The following is a 16,514-nucleotide window of genomic DNA, read 5'->3' on the forward strand; positions in this document are numbered from 1 at the left end:
TAGAATTAAGTGGACTTTGGAACAGGAATTCTTATCTCTCTGTGTGTGTGTGTGTGTAGGTGTTAGTTCCATTGCCCTCAGAGGAAATCCCCACAGTGATGTCATCACCAAACGCCAGTGGAAAGCAGATGTTGAACCAGAGAAACAACAAAAGAAGTTCTGAAAGAAAAGGCAACAGCTGATGACGTCGTCTCACTCGTTTCAAAACAAGCCCCTCCCCCTTCCTTAGCAACAGTGGTCAGAGCAGCATAGAAACAAGTGTGTGGATGTGAATTAGAGCAACACATAGCGTGGAACATAAAGGAAGTCAGGGAGACTGTGGACGGGGTTAGAGGTCATTTACAGTGGTTGGAAGGGTCAGAGGGTGGTTTGGGGCTCAGAGCCACAGGCAGCTGTTATAAGTCATAGTGAGCAAGCTCAATAAGGCAGAGAGCAAGCATGGGGGGGGGGGGGGGGTAGTAGTAGTGGTGGCTTTAATACACAGTCAAAGTTCAAAGTGAAGAGCCGGTCAAAGTCAAGTAGGGAGGATGAATGGGTAGAGGGACTCTGCCCGCTCCCCTTACGGGTGAGGAAAAAGGCCCCTTGACACCCACTTTCTGTCTGCCTCCACCCACCCATCCCTCCTCCTCCTCCTCCTCCTCCTCCTCCTCCTCCTAGTCAGTCCCCTCACTGCAGCATCAGCTGTTTGAGGTTGTCGTGCAGGATGGTGTCCTTGACGTCGCGGAACACCAGCCGGATGTTCTCGGTGTTGATGGCCGTGGTGAAGTGGTGGTACAGCGGCTTCTGCTGCTGTTCTCGGCGCTTTTTGCGAAAGCATTCCACCAGGAAGCACTGGACGTCCGCCAGGCTCGAGGGGTCGCCCGAGAACTCGGGGAAGTAGTCTTTGATGGAGACCTGGTTCACCTTCTCCTCCAGCAGGTCCGTCTTGTTCAGGAACAGGATTATGGAGACGTTGCTGAACACCCGGTTGTTGACGATGGTCTCGAAGATGTTGAGGGACTCGCTCAGCCGGTTGGTCTGTCGGTCCTCCATCAGCACCTGGAGGGGTTAAGAGTGCAGATAGATGTGTGCTGGGGTTTAAGCTGATAGTCACAGTGTGTGTCTGCTATGAGCAGCTTTATTTAATGGGCACCTGACTTTTGTTTTCAACATGTGTAACTCAATCTTTCTGAAAGTGGGGCTAACTTCTGACTCACCTGGTCGTATTCGGAGGAGGAGACGAGGAAGAGGATGGAAGTGACTGAGTCAAAGCATTCGAACCAGCGCCGCCTTTCGGAGCGCTGGCCGCCTACGTCCACCATCTTGAAGGGCACGTTCTTAATCTCAAAGTTGTACTCGTGGATGCCCTTCGTGGGCTTTCTGGCCAGGAGGATGTCCTGTTGGCTGGGGAGGTATTCCTGCAAGCAGATAACCAGATCAGTTATCATCTCTAACAAGTCTTGGATAAATATTGCAAGAAAAAAACCTGCGTGCCTAATCAATAACGCAGTGTTCTAAAGGGAAATCCGCCAATTCCCAACCAGATCTCTATCTGAGCTAGAGATATAGTGTCATAAACGCTTTCAGTTCTGGGCGATGCTCCTTGTGTCTTTGGGGTAAAGCTGCCAGATCTGTTGTTCTTCCTGCATCTAGTGACATTGTTGGAGGCAAGGAAGAACTACAGAGTGCTACTTCAGCTTTGGGGCTCAATGCTATTCTAAGACTGCCTCATTCCCGACACTTTTTGTTTATCAGATATAGCAAACTCGCTGCTCGTGTGCAATGCATCCTGGTTCATGTATGCGCAGCCTGCATTGCTGCGAGGCAGGAAAAGAAGAGGGAGAAATGGAGATCTTTGTGTTCCAGATAAAAACAGTACTGCTGCTTTAGGGACATCCCTGTTTAACACTGCATTCCTGAAATACCAGAGCACATAAACAAATGTGGGGCTCCTTGTGTTTGTGGGGGGGGACGACGACAGGACTCAGTAGTTCAGCTCAGTGATTAAAAGGGCTCAGCCAATCAAGCCAGGGCCAATAGAGGAAGTGCACCTTTAACGATTCAGGATCAAATACGATGTAAAACTATTCCCAATCAGGATTTGTGTGTGTCTCACTGTGCTCTGGTTACATCAGATCCTAATTCATAACATTCCAGGGGTGATGACTCATAGTTGACACAGACCATACTGGTGTGTGCGTGTCCACACACACAAAACACACTAACAAGTAATGGGTATGGTTTAAAGGTCAGGGAAAAACCTACAAACTACTTACACATCTGTCATGAAGAATTCATGGGAAGGTCGTTTCAACTCAACAGTACATGTTAGCACACAGCGAATTCAGACGGGTGGTGGGAGCTACTACAGCCTTCACTGACGTAGCTGTTTAAATAACATCAGCTTTTCTCAGTCCGTCTTAACGGATCCACATACTCAGTTATACAGCTATTAGTGAGGCACATTTCCATGGCCTTAGAAAACTTTCTTGGTTTATTTATTTTTTTCAAAACTTCTCCAGGCCTGGAAATTGCTATTTTTTTTTTTAAATTCCATGTCTTTTACACGATTAATACATTATCCATCCATCCATCCATCCATCCATTTCCTTCCGCTTATCGGGGGCCGGGTCGCGGGGGGGTGACCTTTTTGACTCAGCCAGCAGAGCTAGCGTGCAGCTTACATGGAGGAATAGTGAGTGTAAACTGGAACGAGCCAGTGTGGACACATGACCTAGCACAGGAAGACAACGGTTTCACTTCTCTTTTCAACAAACTAGCTGAGCGCTCTCACGCCAATCTGCTCCATCAGCCACCCTGCCTGCTGGTGTCTGTGATTGGTGGGGGCTCTGCAGTGTGGGCGGGACTTACCGAGTGTCCGAGCTTTTCCAAATTGTCCAGGAAATACTTGACAGACTCACCCTGAGAGGGGGGGGGGGGAGAGAGAGAGAGAGAGAGAGAGAGAGAGAGAGAGAGAGAGTTTTAGTGACCTTGTGTGTGTGTAGAGATGTGATAGTATATACCGTACATACAGCCGGACACCAGTCCATCACAATAAGGTGGGAATGTGTGACACCTCAAAATATATTCTGCTAGCCTGTACAGATATTTATTGAACAAAAATTGTTCAATAAAAATAACTGTCATATTTGCTCAGAGTGTCCTTCTATCCTGACAGTAGTCCATGAGACAGATAATCCGGCTCCTCTTCCCCTCTCAGCGCTCTTAAATACATCGGAAAGATTCCACCGGCAGAAAAACAACCAATTAGAGCCGAGGAGTCTCTGATGCAGCGGATCAATCCCTGCTGGTGATTTCTGATCAAACTGTCAAACTAGGCAGCACTGATCGGATATGAATCAAGTTTCTGTAACTGTATTGTCTATTTTTGGGCCTTGATTGGTTTCAGAGACATATTTTAGTTCCTGTTAAGCTGTAAAATGAGAACGTTAGTGACTCAGCCGCCATGTGTAAAACAATCTAGCCTAAACAAAGCCCACGCGCCCCAGCCAGTCTCATTTACTACTGTCAGGCTATAGTGACAGTTTGGGCAAATAAGACTATTATTTTATATCGTCACAAACTGTAGTTTTGGAAAATTGCAACATGTAGACATATTTACTACAATGTTTTGACCAGCAGTGCCAAACATGGCAGAAGGTTAAAGTAACAGTGCTGCTGGCTGCACTTTGGATGAGTTCTTGCAAAAAAAAAATAACATAACGTTCAATTGTGAACGTGAGAAATGCACCTATAGCGTTTTTCTTTGAAAACTCTTTTTTTTTTCTCTCTAGGAACTACAATTGACAGCATACACAAATGTTTTTGTAAATGTATTTCATGGAAAATCTAAATGTAATTGTATGTTCATAATATAACAATGACTATTAAATAAATTCCTGAAATCTGATATATGAGACTGCACCGATCAATCTGTGCACCTAGAATTTGTGTTGAATTCGTCAAATTAAAAACATGAATGAATGGAAATGTTGCTCGCATATATTTGGAGCCAATTCCTTCCGAGGAGCCAACAGCAATATTGCATTTGTTTCCAGACAGGCTTGCCACTACTGTACATAGCCATGATATGAATACCTAGCAATATCAGTAACGCCCTAATGTGATACATTTTGTATCTCATTAAATATGTCACATTCATGTATTATCATACCAGTATGAACTTATTGGTATTGGCAAATATAATGTGAGGGCATGCTGGCAGATGCTGACAATTGCGTGTTTGCCTGTTGGGGAAGAGGGCATAGTGACTTTGGTGACATCAAATGCATTGGTTCTATCATATGACTTTTTTTTTCAATCTAAGTGAAAGTTGTTGTTGTAAACATAATAAATGGGTAGGTGAAGCGGTATATTGAGGCATCCCACAATGATAACACCAGAGTACCATTACAAAGATTAACGCAAAGCGAGCTTACTGCTCTTTGAATCTCTGCTTCTCTGCAAACTAATCTCAGGACAGTTGAGGATCATTATCCTGTGAGCGGGACACTGTTGGAGCACAGTCTAAACTGGTGGAGGGCAGTGAGGGAGAGGTGGAGGAAGGAAGGGCGTTGGGAGGAGGAGGCAGAGAGAGAAGCAGCCCTTCATTAGGCTGTCTGTGTCGGTCTGTGTGCGCCCAGCAGCTGCAGCTCTGCTCCATCTACTGTGAGGCGGAGCCTTTATCTGTGGCTGTCAATGCTCGTCTGTACACTGGAAGCCCTTCAGCCTACTCACTAGTAATCACTGGACATGCACATAGAGGCAAGAGGGAGAATCATGGAGTCAAACTATGCAACACAGGGCCAACACTGAGGTACATGGGTCATGGCTTAATCAATACACAACACCAGAACCAAGTTCTATGTGACCCACCACTGCCCTCAACCCTTTGAACGTGTACACAGAATCAAAGCACGAATGTCCTTCGGTCGCAGTGATATATCAAACCACATTGCTTGTAATGTGGTAGCTGGTTAACACTCTCACTCACCAGCTGGAACTCTCTGCGGCGGTCGTAGGCGTTCTGTATGCCCCAGTCGGCCCATAGGGCCCGAATAGACGGCAGGTAGTGCTGGAAAACCTTGGGCTCCACCATGCCGTGACCGTGGGCCATCAACGACCGGGTGTCAAACGCCATCATGGTGTCTCCGTGCCGCTGGTTGGACTGGTTGCCCCATGGGATGTGTAGCTTCTCTCGAGCATCCACCAACACTCGAACGCCTGAAGCAGGAGGGGAACAGGTCAGCCTGGTATTCTAGCCAAGATCATTGTTTGTTTACAGATTCCATTACAGACTGCGTTTCCTTTGAGGAGGAAAGGAAAGGAACCATATGCAGCATATATGTGGTTCTTTTAGGAAAAAAGAACAGCAAACAAATATTTTTCCTCCCTCCAGGTCAAAGGCTGCAGGGCCGGATCTGGGTCTGTCCACTGTGGACAGAATCTGACCCGGTGGCACTGATGACAAGCATTAAGAATAACCATAATGCTTGTCATATATAGTTCATATAGTTCTATATGAACTATATATGTATTACAGATATAGTTCATATAGAGGCATCAGGATTAAACTGAGACTGATTCATAACCAGTTTAAAGTTCCTCACTGTAACTTTAAATATTTGCTAATTCCCTAATATCTATTTTATATTGATATGATGACATCTCCTTCAAACAACGATTTATTCAGGTTTTTCAACAAAAACTACATTTCACAAGATTACATTTGAACATATGGTAAATGGACTGTACTTGTACAGCGCCTTTCTAGTCTTCAGACCACTCAAAGCACTTATACATTACATGTCATCATTCACCCATTCAGACACTGATGGCAGGGGCTACCATGCAAGGTGCCACCTGTCCATCCGGACTCTAACTAATTATACACAACCAATCACAATTTTTGGCGATTTAGAGAACAATTTGGGGTTAAATGTCACAAAGACACATCGACATGGACTGGAGGAGCTGGGTATCTAACCGCCGATCTTCTGATTTAGGGACGACTCGCTCTAGCCACAGTCACCCTGATGGTGTTATATTACAGATTGAACGCGTTCTAATAGAAGTCACTGTAACCTCCACTATCGTAGCGGTTTGGCTCCTCTTGCTGTCTGCAGACGAGCTAACGGTCACTGTGATTCCTCTGAGCAGCATGATGGGAATTAAAAATTGAAATACGAGACTGACCAGCTGGTCACCTGTCATGGCCGCTCAGCTGAAAAATAGACAGTTTGGATCAGTGTCTGATCGATCGATTTCTCCTCTACTATCACAGAGACAATGACACACTAAAAGAATGCAGGAGTAGCTGAACCTAAACAGCTTTATTAATTCCAGTGGGCCGTGAAAGCATCACAGCAAATTATTGCCAGTCATAACAGAAACATTGACCAAAAAAAAGTGTACAAAAGCTAAAAAAAGAGACACTGGCAGCTAATCCAGCTCCATTTAAAAAAGCTGTTTTTTAATAAGAAAATTAGGAGACCATTGCATTAATTATCCTTACAAAAGGATAAATGATCCATTACTTTGTAATTAATATATATTATACATTCCGATTTTTAGGGTGACTTCGTGATATCTGTCCAGGGACTATAGATGAAAAATAGCCTCTTAGCTAACACCAAATAAACCAATAAATAAAATAAATCACATCCAACATCTGGTCAGAAGTGGGGTCTTCAGCCCTCCTGCTGTGTCGAACAGGGATTCATGGCTACCTGTTAACAGGAGAACAGTAACTCCTGCACTCAGATGCCAACTCTCTCTGACTGAGGCAGAGCAGCACTCAGAGAGGAGCAGTGTGCTGAAGCACTGAGTTTACATTACTGCTCTGTGAACTCCGCTTCACCCCAACAGACAGTCCTGCCCTGACAATACGTTGTGTTCCTTGGCTGTTCAAAACACCTGGGTTAATCCAGCTGCCTGCGGATGTGTGTGTGTGTGTGTGTGTGTGTGTGTGTGTGTGTGTGTGTGTGTGTGTGTGTGTGTGTATATATATATATATATGACGACAGCTGAAGGATGAGTTCTTTAAATCTGTCTACATATCTTTGGTTCCTGTGCCGAGAGATTAGGTTTTCATGACAGGAGACTTTGCTTTGGACTGGAAAAAAACACATGAGCAGAGTCAAACTCTTTTGTATTTCACAGTTAGGAACGGGTAACACAGGGCCAGACTTAACCTTTACCATAAGAATGTATACTGATATCCAACAACTTTATCTATATACTTCCAGTGGAGTATCATCGTATGCTGTTCACACAATGAGCCACACAGCAACAGGTCCTTTCCAGTGGGAGCCGGTGACGTGGTGGTTCAAGCTGACCAACACTTGTGCAGCTTCTATACAGCTGGCCTGGGAGCAGTTTGGAGGTCCAGTGCCCTGCTCAAGGACGCCCCAGCAGTGCCCAGAAGGTCAACTGCCACCTCTCCAGCTACCAGTCCACACTTTGTGTGTGTGTGTGTGTGTGTGTGTGTGTGTGTGTGTGTGTGTGTGTGTGTGTGTGTGTGTGTGTGTGTGCTGATGTTACTGTCTGTGCCGCTGTGTGCTCCATTTAAAACCCATCATCGGGCATGTGTGTAATTATGACCAGAAATAAAAAAAAAAACAGAAACATGAGAGTGGTTGGCCAGTCAGCAACCAGTGGCTGATCGATCGGTGCATCTCTTCTCCTGAACCCAGAACACTAAGGGTCACTTTGGCATGGACACCTGTGTGCATCAGCAGAATACAGACCCCGGTACATTCAGTCTAATTTCATAGCTAAGTGAAAATATCAATGCCAACATATCAGGTCCGAGTCAGGATGCAATGACAACTGCCTTGTCTAGCCTTAATTGCAAATGGAGCAGATACACAAAGGCAACATGCAATTTGAAGTCATCACCTTCCGGAAACTTGAGCTAGTTTATTTATAAAAAAAAAAAAAAAAAAAAAAAAAAAAAAAAATAAAAAAAAAAGATTAATCAGTTAATCAAGAGAATTAACTGATAACGAAAATAACTTTTACTCTGATTAGACCTCTTCTCTTGACTGAGTTTTCTTTTTTTATGTCTTTGAGTCCTGTCATATTTCTCACTTTTTTATAACCGCATATAGTCAAGCCTGTTTTTCTGGCTTCATATCGAAACCAGTTTTTACACATGAGGATCATTTCCAGTCATTAGTAGAACACTACACAGGCTCACACGAACACTGAGGCTTCACTGAGCCCCGTGTGACTCTGAGGAAAGCCCAGAGAAACACACCGAGGGGATTTCTCACTCTGATCTGCATAAACACGTCCTTCAACGATGACGTCAAACTTCTGCACTTCAGTAAAAATTGCACTTGAACACACACACACACCACACACACACACACAACACACAACACACAACAACTGTGGGTTACAATAGAGAGGCACAATAGGAAGTGGGCTGTGTTATGCACCTCAGCTCACATCCTCTTCATACAGTTCTGGTTTGACATCAGTGAGTTGCTGAACGGTTTTCCTCAAAGCATGAAGCTAATAATACAGTTTTGAACCAAAAACTCACATCAGACCTGAAACACTGACTTCACACACAAACTGCAGGTAAGGTAAACCTGAATCTGGAAATTCCATTAAAGGGTTTTTTTTGATTGCCTGGTGACTCCTGGCCATGAAACGCTGTTGTGGGAAAGTAAGCAACCACCAAGGTCAAATTCGAAATAATTTGAACTTTGAGCGCAGCATTCTGAAACTCTAGGTTTTTTTCTTTTTTTTTTTTTTTATAAACAAGCTTTTACAACTTCTACAAGTGTGAAAGACAGAAAGTGTAACCATCACAACATAACTTAATTCATTGGGATGCACTGACCTGACCTTTTCTCTCCTGATCAAATACCAGTGCCCCTTTTCCCCCAAATCTAAATCTGTATTCTACACAGCCTGGAACCGATTGGGATTATTTTAATGTACGGCAATACTGCTGTCTGTGGGCCCATATGATTAAATAAATGTATCTGATAGTTGAAACACTGGATTTTACAATCACAGTGATGAAGAATCCGTATTTGATGTGGATCGGGGGTCAGTATTGGCCAGCCTGTAAAATCTTGATCCAAGCACACTTATTTTTCAATATATGCATCACATAAACTTCCCTCACACTACACAGAGCAATGATACGTCAGTAGGAACAATGATCTGTTTATATCAAATCAATTTCAGTTAATGTCTGCGTTGATGAAGTGAACTAAAATAAATCAACACGCAGATAAACAGTTTGTCAACGTTTTCAATTCGCAAGATAACTACAAGACTAAACAATTATCCCTTTGACCCAAAGTTGACAGTTACAAGCCGGAGGAGTTTTTATGATTTATGTACCCTCAACAGTTTTGTACTTGTAACTTACATGTGGAACAGAGTTCTGTATTAGTGTGAATAACACAACGTTTCTTTTGTTCCCTCTTATCATGGTGGCAAAAGGAGTTTAATTTAACCACCAGCATGAACCTTTTTTTTTTAACCCGGCTGCTACACCAAATAGCCCATGTGTAACTAGTATGTCAATGGTGCGTCACAGAGAGACTCCACCGCTGCTGACAAAACTCCCCTGACTGATTTAGCTAACTTTTATCCTGAAATGACACCAACCGTTTCCTTTTCGGTTTAACCACGTCAAGCATCAGTCAGTTCCCCCTGACTGCAGCTGAGCAAGCCTTTCCAGCCGTCCACTTCCCTTTTTGTACTCATTCAAAGGGAGTTTACGTCTAACAGCCCCCCCCCCCCCCCCCCACAACCCCTCTGACATCATGGAAGTGCAAATAGAAGCTTATTGGTATTCACACACTGTGCAGAGCAAATTACCTCTGGCTAGCCGGTGCGAGTGCGGCAGAGCGGGAAAAATAAATGCAGTTGCATTCATTTCTTTCCTTTCGGGAATGAAAGTTAATACAATTGCAATCATTCAACCGGCAAGGATGGATTCTACCCGGATGCTTCTTAACTGATGATTTAAAATCATCAACATTTTTTGGGGGGCCAGCGCATCGCCTTCACTTTACAAAGTGCTCTGTCAGGAATGTGTATGTGAACGTATCTGATTGCCCAACACAGTGTGCTGCCAAGTGATGTCCCATTGGGATTGTACCGTGGAAAGAATTCTAGCCAGGCTCAACTTTTTTTTTTTTTTGCCACATGATCCTGTATTGTTGACTGTGAGAAGACAAGAAAAAGCAGGTTACTAAGAGAAATCCGGTTATGCAGGATATTGAATAACTATTAGTCCTCATGCACTGTAGTAAGTTGGATAATGTAAATCTACATAAACATGCGGCGGGTCAATATTCACTTCTACTGGTCTTACTCTAAAGCCATGATCACATGTTTGACCGTAACAGTGTGCCGTCACTAAAGGCTCTGCACACAGACGGTCAGATGTTAAACTGTTGGAACTTATTCATCACACTTAGAGCTGCTAATTATATCAGTTGGAGAAATCGTTTTAACACAAGGGTGCACCTCGTTATTAAGGTACGGTAATGTTTAAGGTATGGTAAATGGACTGTACTTGTATAGTGCTTTTCTAGTCTTCAGACCACTCAAAGTGTTTAACACTACATGTCATCGTTCACCCATTCACACCCATTCATACACTGATGAGAAGTGCCCAAGGACACATCGACATGGACTAGCGGAGACGGGGATCGAACTACCGATCCACCGATTGAAGCCACAGTCGCCCCTGGTATCGATACCTTCACACACACACACACACTCACATTTAAGAAGCCGATTAGAAAACACACCAACGTTATTTAAACATAGTCAAGAGATCCAACTTCCTAACTGTAAAATCACTCACCACTGTTAAAACAAAAAGACCATTGTGCTCTATCAATCACATTAATTGTTTATGTGGAAGCTTAAATATTTTGTACAATAACAATCATTTCTACTGTAGTCTAAACCGTGCATGAATCTTTCTGGACCAGGTAACCAAATATGACAATAATATTTTGAATTCAAAATTGATTTACATACAAATATTCATCGCACCGACAACACCACCATGCAGCACTGTTCAAATGGAATCTTGTGAAATGTAGTTTTTGGTGACAAATATGAATAAATCCAGTTGTATCTCTAATTAATAGTTTGGGCTACCAATAATGTTGTGTAAAGATAATTAATGGTTGGTTAATGTTCATATTTCTGCCTGTTCTGCACAAGTTACCAGAGTTTTGCCAGTTATCATACAAGCACTATGACCATGAGCCAGACAGAGTCGCGGTGCCATTATCACCCTGTGTCACTGATGAACCTTAAAAGGTTAAATATATTAACATATTAAAATATTTTACACAGATTCTTCTAGCTCGTCGGATCAATACATTGGTTTTTTTATGTTTTAACAGGCTTTATTGATAGTAAAAAAAACTCTCCTGTGTTTCTGACATAAGTTCAGGTGATCCGTTTCATTCCGAAAAGTCAGCTTTTTAAAAACCAACATGGCTCAGTTCAAAATTTTGTTTAAAAACAAAACTCCTCATCTCTTCTCTGATTTTGACATCAGATGATTTGCTACCACTTCACCTCATAGTGATGTTTTTTTCCAGAGAGAGACTGAAGTCTCATATCTTTTTGGAGATAACCATGTGATTGATGACAGCGTTTCCACACGAGCATCAAACTCTGATTTAAAGAACATGTCTAGAAACAAAACACTTTGAATATAAATGGGCCATGTAAATACAGACATTCATCTAGCAACATCACCAATATGAGCCACCATCTGATAAGTGATCTGCCGCTAACAAGTTCCCTGCAGACAGTTATTACCAAGCTGCTGAGCTGCTGTAGATGGACACTGTCAGACAAAATCAACTAAAATATAGGTCATTGACAGCAGCTGTGCAGTGCGATCAGCTATATTGACATATGAAACGATTGATCCCAGATAAAGTCAAAAGCAACAAAAAGGTCTGCATGTTCAAGTATTATGGTCACAAAGCATCTGTTATATGTAAATCAGCTGAACACACAAACTGTTACATAGAAATGAACCGATTAAAAATGTATTATATGATTCAGATTTCCGATTTATTCAAAGTCTGACCTATCATTTCTGATTCCTGATTGCAGATTCAGATTTCATTTCTAAGAACTATAATTGACATTAAGGCCCTCGGACATTTTTTTCATCACGTAATGGAACTGTCCCAGAGTAGGAGTTAACCGTTAAAAATTCTAAATCTTATCCTTTAACCTTGTTATTGTTACCTGTAGTGATTATTTTCATAAAACACACAATTCAAATAATCAGGAAATTATTGTATTTTCATTTAAATACTTGCTTTGATTACAAAAAATCTCATCATTGGTAGTTTTAATGATGTATAATAAACTGCTTAGAGCTAGTGTTAGGAAGATAAACAGGTCATAATTCTCTAATATCTATTTAATATTGCTGTGAAATATCCTTCAGACAACTGGAATTATTCAAGCTAAAACAACGGCTGATCGATCGCTGCATGTCTACTTTAGACTTAAACACATGTCAGAAAAACATTTCTGAACTATGTTATAAATGCGGCTGCTAAAGAAAAAAAACACTTCGCTTCTCAAATGTTTCCTGTGGACATTGAAACTGTGACGGAGCGATTGTGTATTTGGTTTAAATGGCTGGTGACACAGAGCTAGTTAATATGCCTATAAATGCCCTAGAACAACTGCTCAAACTGCTCAATGAACCTAAATTACAGTGGAAGCAGGGGCATTCCAAATTGGGACAGAATTGTGTGTGGCAAGCTGGAGAGCAGACATTGTTTTGACCGCAGTGAAAATGTTGTTTCTAAAAAGCTAAGCGCCAACTAATATGCATTGAAGCATATATATTTGATAGAATAAAAACATGTTGGGGATTTTGGAAACAATTGCATCCATCTTTTTCAATAAATGTTGACTTTTGGACTTGACAGAGTTATTGTAAATGTTTGGATCATGAGAGAGAAACAATCCTAAGCAGCCACCACTGGAATCTAATCCTACAAATAATATGATACTAATTATTAGCCGGTTGTAACTGCTACCTGCGACGTTATCGTCACTTCACCGTCTCCCCTCTGATCCGTATGTCTGTGTGGAGAGGCTAAGCCTCAGTGAAACTCAAATGCAGAGGATAGTGGTTCTGGTTCTCCTCATAGTCTTCCGGATATTATCTTAATACTTGTCAAAGTATTAGTATAATACAAGTCAAATTTTAGCAGCATTGCTCACAATTCTGCAGCAGCTGTGCGCAGAATTTGACTGTTGATTTAGAATTTAATGTCAATATTATGAATGAAGCTTCGAACTCTTCGGAGCAGCCCTACTACAAACATTAAGTCAAGCAGGGTCCTGTTTATTTACACTGTACACATAATTACTAGTTATTTATGTTTTTTTTAAATACAAATGCGTGTAAACAATGCTTTTTTCTGCTTGTGTCTGTCTGCTTGTAGTTGTAAGTTCAGAAAGTCGTCTTGCCCCTCCCTAACTATGATGCAATGGACAAGACTCTACTCAAAACAGTTTTTTTACTCATAAAATACTGAGTTGAAAAATTGACCTCCAGCATCAAAAGTTAAAACACGGAAACAAATGACCATAGGACTAAATGCAAGTAACTTTTCAGGCCAAACTTAACACTTCCTGAAAATAGACTTTCACAATAAAAGCTTTCCTGGGAAGTATACTGTTGTTAAGTGGCCACAGGAAGCTGAGCCCCGAGTCTACATTATTAACCACTTTTATCAGTTTCACACAGTTATGAGGATAGGTGAACAGGCACTGACGGTACACACAAAAAGGCAGCAGTGTTGGTTGCTGTGTTGCTGGGAGCAGTGGGAGACGGTGACAGCCAAGCCGCTCACAATCTCAAAGTCAATCTCTGAAGACAAACAACACAACAACAATACATTTAGTGACCAGCATTTTCTGTGATTCAGCTCGATATAGTGAAAAACTAACCAACCACAACCATGTCACACAGGCTGCACACTCACCAGATTTTCCCAGCAGAGCAAATTCATATCTGAAACATGAAAACTGATCAGGGACACCTTACTTTGACTGGTCTGATTCACAAATAGGTTTACTTGGGATAGTTGTTCAGTTACTCTGACTCACTTGAAGGCAGCAGCTCAAGTGTAAGTGTGTGGTTTCCCCTCCACATTTTACCTAGGTTAATACCAAAAAAAAGTCAATGGAACATTTGCGTTACTGCTCAAAGCAATGCAAAACTCCATTGGCTCATTAATGAAGCCAGTTTTAGCAGAAGACACGACAGACTGCCAAGTGTTGATGTAGACAGAAAAAAAAGTTATAGAAAAGCTACACGTTTAGTGAAGTGATTCTGTAACTTTTACAAAGACAGCTGGAATGACTAAATTACCACCTGCAGGGTAACATAACTGTCACAAAACGACCCACTCTTCATCCTCAGCCCTGATAGGTATATTTAAACAATTTAGAGGAACTAGACTTGGTTCAAAACAACCTGCAAACACAGAAAAAAAAACGCTTTCTATCTTTAGAAAGGTTACTCGTGATGATGAAAATGATGCGTGACATTTAATACACATTTTCACAGATCAGGCTTAGGTGATGGTGCCGTTTTATTTGTCAATGAGTGACCTTTCAGAAAAGGACCAGTGGTTCGGTCCTGTTGTCAGACGAGTTTAGTGCTCATGTTCCGCCATACACGACAGAGGCATGTCACGGTGAGGAAAACACTCGGACTATGTCAAACCATTGTGCACGTCGTGTGTGACTTGGACCTTAACTACGGACAAAACTGAGATCTGTGAAGCTGTGAATTACACACAGACCATGACCCCCCATCACACGCACCACAGTCTCCCCCAGTCCACCGTGTGGACCAACACAAATAACATGGGCGTTTCTTGGTTGGCTTAAGCAGCTAACCACACTAGCTTTTGTCGAACATCGAAAAGTGTCCGTCCAGTCGGTTCAGCCGCAGCTAGCTTGGCTACCAACTTCCCACTCTCGTTACTCTCCGCACTCCCAAAGTATGAGACCGATCCAGAGGTCCAAACGAGCCCGCATCAACACGTGAAACACAGTGGGCTTATTAGCGTAGACTTACCTTTGATAACATTACTAAAAATCGTAGCTCTGAAGTCTTCTTTGGCCTTCTGATCGAAGTCCTGCCCATGGATAATGCGCATCTGCTTGAGGAAAGTGGACTTGCCGCTTTCGCCTGCCCCGAGTAACAAGATCTTTACTAACCGTTTGACATAGGTCTTATCTCGATAAATACACTTATCTATCTCCTTGGATTTCCGCAACTGTTCTGCCTCGCCACTTGTGAGGAGACAGTTAGGGAAACATACAGATAAAACGGAGCGGGACGGCAGGAAATCCGCCATCTTTGAAACAACTTCATCGATACAGACAGCGAGGAGGGCTGAGCCCAGTGCTCACCACAGTCCGCTGATGCGTTCATGTGTCGTAGGAATCCACTCACCTCAACTTAGTAGTGAGCAGTTTAACCACCGCTAATACTGAACTGACACGAAGCTATTGTTAAAAGTATTTAAAATATATCCGAAAATCAGAATTCTGGCCGCACATATACACAAATAAAATGTAAAATAGCAAAGGGCCTTTACTCTACATAGAACAAAATTACTTTTACAGGTCCCCCGTCTCTGGAAAATGTGATATGTCGTTTATTCATATAACATAAAAAAGTGTTTTAGTCGATGAGGTATAAGTGAGACTCTTTTCGTCTGTCACATTAATAGACTCTCTGGTCACATCAAGGCCTAGCTACAGTATACGGGTGAAAGGCTTTGCTTCCATGCATCCAAAAAATACAGTTTTCATGAACGCAGCAAAAGTGAGAGGTACAGCGCATAGGCTGTGGTACAGTGGCGGGCGAGGCACGCTCACGATAAAAAAACGTGAGCGCGCCCATGCTTCAATGTTTGGGCGGGTCGCACAGATCGCTGAAGCAACATTTCTCAGCATTGTTTCTGACTCAGTTGGATGGATATTTAAGGAAACCTTATGCACTAGACTTCTACTGTGTGGAGGAAAAGCTGTTAACTTTAATTTTAAGAAATTAAAGTTAACAGCTACCCTGCCTTTGCCCCAAGATGGCTTTTATGACAATCCAACTCCAGTAGGCCCCTGGAGTTCTAGGAGCCTGTGCGCAGTTTTAAGTTCTAACTTATGGATCACGTTAGAATCATGATCAGGAACCTGCTTTAACTGACTATGTCATACTTCATTCATTCATTCATTTTCATTTTGCACAACCAACTCTGCTCCCAGCAGACCACATGACACATGACAATAAAAACACTGTGCAATAATAGTTAATATAGTTGTTTTTTTCTGTCTGTAAATATTATATTTCAGTTATTGTTTTTATTGCTTATTTATAATACTTGTCTTTTTATTTTATTTTTATAGTTTTTTATTTTCATTTTTATTTTTATCTTGTCTTTCTTTACTAGGTCTTGTGTGCACTTTAACTCTATGCT

The 16,514-nt window shown here is 42.1% G+C and overlaps 1 protein-coding gene across 1 annotated transcript; it reads right to left on the reverse strand.

The window, feature by feature from the left end:
* Window positions 1-666: 666 nt before the first annotated feature.
* Window positions 667-15,405, reverse strand: gna13b (guanine nucleotide binding protein (G protein), alpha 13b). The gene is made up of 5 exons (XM_054607097.1): window positions 15,110-15,405; window positions 4,973-5,202; window positions 2,851-2,901; window positions 1,197-1,397; window positions 667-1,038 (listed from the first exon to the last, which is right to left on the reverse strand). Exons 1-5 carry the CDS (start codon window positions 15,390-15,392, stop codon window positions 667-669), a joined length of 1,137 nt encoding a protein of 378 aa, XP_054463072.1. The 5' UTR covers window positions 15,393-15,405.
* Between the last annotated feature and the right edge of the window lie 1,109 nt (window positions 15,406-16,514).

Source organism: Anoplopoma fimbria, chromosome 11 (genome assembly GCF_027596085.1).
Source record: "Anoplopoma fimbria isolate UVic2021 breed Golden Eagle Sablefish chromosome 11, Afim_UVic_2022, whole genome shotgun sequence".
Lineage (NCBI taxonomy): Eukaryota > Metazoa > Chordata > Actinopteri > Perciformes > Anoplopomatidae > Anoplopoma > Anoplopoma fimbria.

What these genes read in the sequence shown, in the direction of transcription:
- gna13b (XM_054607097.1), bottom strand. Translation starts at nt 15,392, where the DNA reads ATGGCGGATTTCCTGCCGTCCCGCTCCGTTTTATCTGTATGTTTCCCT. An exon ending in GCCGCAGAGAGTTCCAGCTG is followed by an intron (nt 2,902 to 4,972) that starts GTGAGTGAGAGT and finishes CCCCCCTCTCAG; the next exon opens with GGTGAGTCTGTCAAGTATTT. An exon ending in CCTCCTCCGAATACGACCAG is followed by an intron (nt 1,039 to 1,196) that starts GTGAGTCAGAAG and finishes TAACCCCTCCAG; the next exon opens with GTGCTGATGGAGGACCGACA.